The 4,996-nt window shown below is 39.0% G+C and overlaps 1 protein-coding gene across 2 annotated transcripts; it reads left to right on the top strand.

Annotated features, from left to right (window-relative positions):
* Positions 1-850: 850 nt before the first annotated feature.
* On the top strand, positions 851-4,870 carry si:dkey-238d18.4 (TBC1 domain family member 15). Of its 2 annotated transcripts, none has more exons than XM_037274469.1 (10): positions 851-1,076; positions 2,393-2,578; positions 2,649-2,767; positions 2,881-2,954; positions 3,186-3,253; positions 3,326-3,472; positions 3,550-3,640; positions 3,752-3,900; positions 4,054-4,192; positions 4,400-4,870. In XM_037274469.1, exons 1-10 carry the CDS (start codon positions 887-889, stop codon positions 4,566-4,568), a joined length of 1,332 nt encoding a protein of 443 aa, XP_037130364.1. In that variant the 5' UTR covers positions 851-886; the 3' UTR covers positions 4,569-4,870. The 2 variants fall into 2 exon arrangements, with proteins under 2 accessions (XP_037130364.1, XP_037130363.1); XM_037274468.1 differs by having other exon boundaries at positions 2,851-2,954.
* Positions 4,871-4,996: the final 126 nt, after the last annotated feature.

The raw sequence follows: 4,996 nt of genomic DNA, 5'->3' as shown, positions 1-4,996 counted from the left end.
GTTTCCTGTTGCTTTGCAGTAGTGATTTACAAAAAAGGAAGTTGGTGAATGTTCACTACAGTAGTGTAAAGCAACAAGTTTGTTTCTGTTGATGTGATATGAAAAATCTATTTTAATATAGCCCTCTGTTGTACAAGGAAGCATATAGGGTAAATAATTTGCAGTTTTTTTTTTTTTTAATCAAATAGCAAACATTTTGAAAAATTGAAATGTCCACTCAACTCTTGTTTGTGGTACGAATTAATTAATTAATCTAACAAATATTTAGAAAATGTTACATGATTAGTCGATTTAAATAAACTGAAATGGATGGATTATAACTTGAAAAAAAAAAAGACGGTCACTGAGTGACACCAAAATATTTGCTTTATATCACAGATGAGTCAATCGTGAGAGACCATCTGGGGGGGGGTTCACTCTTTCAACATCCTCACTTTACTGGGAAAAAGATTCAACACCCACACTTTTCCAGTTATCAATGCAAGAACTGCAGTGTCTGCTTTTTGTGTTTAATCAACAAAACGCCAATCAATCAATAACCAAAAAGACTAAGAAAAAAAGACACAAAATCTCAATGAACAAAAAGCCTACTAGAACACAGAGAGAGAGAGACAGAGAGAGAGAACGAGAAAGAGAAGGGAGAGAGAGAGAGATGTGCTATTTGCTTTATTCACCACTAGGTGGAGAGCGGTATTGACAAATCCAAAGTGAACTTTTGAGTCTTGACTCAATCAGTACAATTTCAGTCTCATGACGCGTGTGATAGAAAGTGCAAATCTGCACAAGAGTTCCCCCAAAAGAACCAAGAATGAAATCCGAGAGACTTGCAGTTGATGATGGATGACGCGGTTCAGCGGTGGGCTGACAGTGTGCGAAGACCACCCAGATGGAGCTTGTGACTCCAGCGGAGGAGGACAGCCAAGCCGGACGCCAGGAGCCGCGCATCCGCTCCCGGAGGAGGCTGGCCGGGGTCAGCTCGCCCGGTCTTGCCGCCGCACGGCTCACCTTGCCCGGTGTCATGGACGCCGAGGGGAGGGTGGACGAGTCTCGACTGAGAATGCACATTTTCAAAAACGGTATCAATGCTTGATTCGGTCATTAATATGATGATATTTAGCCATTGCTGTTTTGCAAAATTCTCATCGAATTTAAACAATTGCATCAATACGCATGCCTTTAACTTTGTAGTGATTATGCAAGTGATTTCATTATCTCATAAAATATTTATTTACAGCTGTAACTTCCATTAATCTATTTGAATTTAATATGCCCATGATTCTGAATAACTTAAAATAATAGTAATGATTATAGTTATTGAGTCAGAACTTTCAAAGTTATCCCCCCCAAAACGGACCAAATTGGCCTAAAAATAACAATATGCATAAATTTGCACCCGTTAATTCCATTGTTAGACGTTTTTAATATGTTGCGACCCCAAATAATAATTCAAATCCATAAACAAAGAACTTGTAGATCTTAAAACATAAATAATATTAATAAAATACATCTGTTAATTTCCTTTTTCGTCGTAATTAAAACAATAAAAGTAATAATTTTCACATCATCACCTCCAATAAACAAAACAACTTTCAATAAATTTAATCGTAATATTTTTATTAGTGCCGCTGAATGAATTTGAACAAGTCTATGACCCTTAATAATAGATAAATAAATAATTGAGAAAAAAACTAGCTAAAAAACAAACAAACACACAAGCCTTGTGGATACCGAAACAGAGAGTTGCTTATGGTCTCATGCACAGAGGTTGAAATGCTTTTTGCTAGAGGCAGTCAAGTGATGCTTTGCCCTCATTGTCCAGGAAATCATCAAACATGCAAGTGCACAGTCAAACAGCAACTCAAGCAAGCGTTGTTATGAAAGTCAAATGGAATTTGAAAAGAAGGCAAGCCTTTGGAAGAAAGAAAAAAAAAAGAATAATCACATGAGGCTTGAACAAAGATGTTCAGTGAAGTGTGTGAAGCCAACAAATGAGGCTGCAATTAAATTAATATTTTAGAGCTGACGTTGTAACGTGAATATACTTCAAGTAAGCCATCATCATGGCAAGAGGGAATATAAAAATATATTCCTGTATGCGTTGGAACAATAAGAAACATGGATGTAGGAATTCAAAGAAAAAGATTAAAAGATCAGCAGTGCAAAAAATTGCGTAACAGAGCGTCTCAAATCCTCCAGCAGCAGAGCAAAGTTCACTACATCTGCCCTTATGTCCCACATCATTGATTCCTGTGACCTGTGCAATTTTGGGGATATTTTTTTAAATGTATTTAAAGTTGGGTATATCAACAGTATTCATTTTCCTTATAATTCCCACGAAAATCTTAATCCATGTTCAGCATTAACCACGGGGACAATTTCATTCCATTTCTAGGTGGCGTATCTCCGAGTGAGCGCGGCCTGGCGTGGCGCTTCCTGTTCGGGATGTACCCGTGCGGCTCGACTGCTTTAGAGCGTCCTCTGCTTCAGGAGCAGCTGGCTGTGCGTTACCAGGTTATGAAGACAAAGTGGCAGAACTTCCTCCCCTCTGCTGTACAGATTCACCTCAACGGCACTGATGGTAATCACCCCCCAAAAAAAGGAGCAAGTCTTGACGGTAATTACGATTGTCTATCGAATGTGATTGACAGCTGAGCTGGTGGCGGCGGTTGGATATTTTAACCAGAGGCAAGCACTGGTTCAGCAACAGGTTGATGACTTGAACGACGAGGTTCGAGACAGGGTGACGTTTTTGGAGCTTCAGGCGCAGGTTTGTTTGCTGAGGACAAGTGATGGGATTGTTGTTTTTGTCTTGAAATTTAAAAAAAATAAAATAAATTGGTTCTTTTTCAGATATTGTTTGAGCGTGTTTCGTTTGACCAGGAAGAACTTCAGGAAGCCATTCGGATTATTAACAAAGATGTCCCAAGAACCAACAGAGACCTGAGCTACTACCAGTATGGATCAGATTTTTTTTTTTTTTTTAATTTGACAGTTAGATTAACTCATTCACTGCCAGCCCAGTTAAAATGGACATTTGACGTTTATAGCCGTCAATGGGAGTGAATGAGTTAACTCTACAACAGCACTTTGTTTTTTTTGTATTTTGAATTTTTTATTTGCTTGGATAAGTAGTTATTCTTCGATGATACTTTGGGAATTGTGTAACTTTTTTTGTGTGTTTTTAGAGGTGAAGGTTTGGGGAATCTGCTGGTGCTGAGAGACATCCTAATCACCTATGCTGCTTTCCATCCAGGTAATCAATAAAGAACTTACTTCATGTTCTTTAGCACGGGCTCACCTCCAATTACAACTTTTTCTCATGCAGAGGTGAGTTACGCCCAAGGAATGAACGACCTCTGCAGCCGATTCCTGGAGGTCATGGACTGCGAGGTTGACAGTTTCTGGAGTTTTTCATGCTACATGGAGAAATTCGCCAAGGATTTTCGAGAGGATGGCCTGCACAGAAAAATAGGTGGGGTTGACTGTTACAGGTACATGTTCGTTTCACGTTAGGAAACAGAAGTTAAATATTGACTAAATGTCATTTAGAGTTGGAGGCGGCCCTGTTAAAGGAATTGGACCCTCAACTTCACGTCCACTTGGTCACAGACAGCATGGAGAGCTTCACTTTTTGTCACAGGTAATATTTAAATTTATATGTTCACTTGTAACTCTTATTATGAGCCACAGTCAAATATGCAATTATTTATTTGCGTGTGTGTGTTTGTGTGCATGTCGGGGGGCACACAAGATGGCTGCTGCTAGGCTTCCAGAGAGAATTCGAATACAGCGATGCATTACGCTTGTTCGAGCTCCTGAGCTGTGATCACCTGGAGCTCATTACCCAGCAAGTAGACCGAGCCCGTTACCAGGAAAGGGTAGCCCAAAAATATTGTACAGGTAAGAGCTTGGGCTCTATTTTTATAGATAGGTACCTTGAATCTTGAATATAAAGCGAATGAAATATTTGATTGGCCATAAATGAAGTCGGCCGTGAGCACTCCCACAGCGTTGCAGCCCTCCCTCTCCCCTTTTTTTTTGCCTTGTCTGTAGATGAGTGTGATCCAGAGCTGCAGGCCGTCAACACAGACTTTACGTTTGAGCTGTTCATCTGCGCAGCCATCCTTTTGGACCACAGAGACACTCTGCTGCAATGTCAAGATGAAGTCCAGCTGATCCAGTTCACCAGCAGGTTTGCATTTACACTCACTAGACAAATTGTGCCAATGGGTTTAGTTTTGATTGACACGTTTAACAAAATGTTTATTGTAGAAGTTTTAAATTTTAGCGATGAAGAACTCCATCCACATATAAATGTTTCGAATAAATTGTAGGTCTAATTATCAGCCACAAATATCCTTTGTAATGAAATATAATGTACCCTTTTTCCTTTGCGCAGTCTTCAGGGAACACTGGACTTGAACAGCACACTGAAGAAAGCGGAGCAACATTTCTTCAACTACTGCAAACGTTGCGCTTGGGACTGCATGAACTGCCGCTGTAGAGCACACAAAAGCAAAGAAGAAGACTTTTTATATCAGCTTCGCAGTTTATTTGTTTTAAGATAAGACTGACTAAGTTAGTCCTTGTGACTTCTTTTGGAACAAGGCTCCAAAACATGTTTAAAGGGTTAATGCAATATTTAGCTCCTGAGGTGACAGATAACAGGTGGTGGTAGTAACATACTCTGGTTATATTTAAAATGATTTATGTAACAAGTGTGTATATCCACGTTTTGGACAGTGACTGAAGGAATGGGCAGTGAGTGAAAGAAAAAAAATATCAACCTTTGTTAATGTTCACATACCAAATCATTTTGTTGTCTTTCATCTTTTTAATACAAGTATAAATAAAAGACTGAAACAATGTAGTTGCATTTTTTTTGGGTGTAAATTAACAATGTAAAATTAACACCAGTTCTTCGTTTTTCATCAAAAACATGCTTACGTAGTACACGTTCAACAATTAAATAATTAGGTAGCAATCAGTTTGTTAA

Source organism: Syngnathus acus, chromosome 16 (genome assembly GCF_901709675.1).
Source record: "Syngnathus acus chromosome 16, fSynAcu1.2, whole genome shotgun sequence".
Classification (NCBI taxonomy): domain Eukaryota; kingdom Metazoa; phylum Chordata; class Actinopteri; order Syngnathiformes; family Syngnathidae; genus Syngnathus; species Syngnathus acus.
Note: the sequence above shows the minus strand (reverse complement) of the source record. Positions and strands in the feature narration are given on the sequence as shown.

Coding starts and splice junctions, on each gene's coding strand:
- si:dkey-238d18.4 (XM_037274468.1), top strand. CDS start 887: ATGGAGCTTGTGACTCCAGCGGAGGAGGACAGCCAAGCCGGACGCCAG. Junction 2,955..3,185: donor AGAGACCTGAGCTACTACCA/GTATGGATCAGA, acceptor GTGTGTTTTTAG/AGGTGAAGGTTTGGGGAATC. Junction 3,901..4,053: donor AGCCCAAAAATATTGTACAG/GTAAGAGCTTGG, acceptor CCTTGTCTGTAG/ATGAGTGTGATCCAGAGCTG.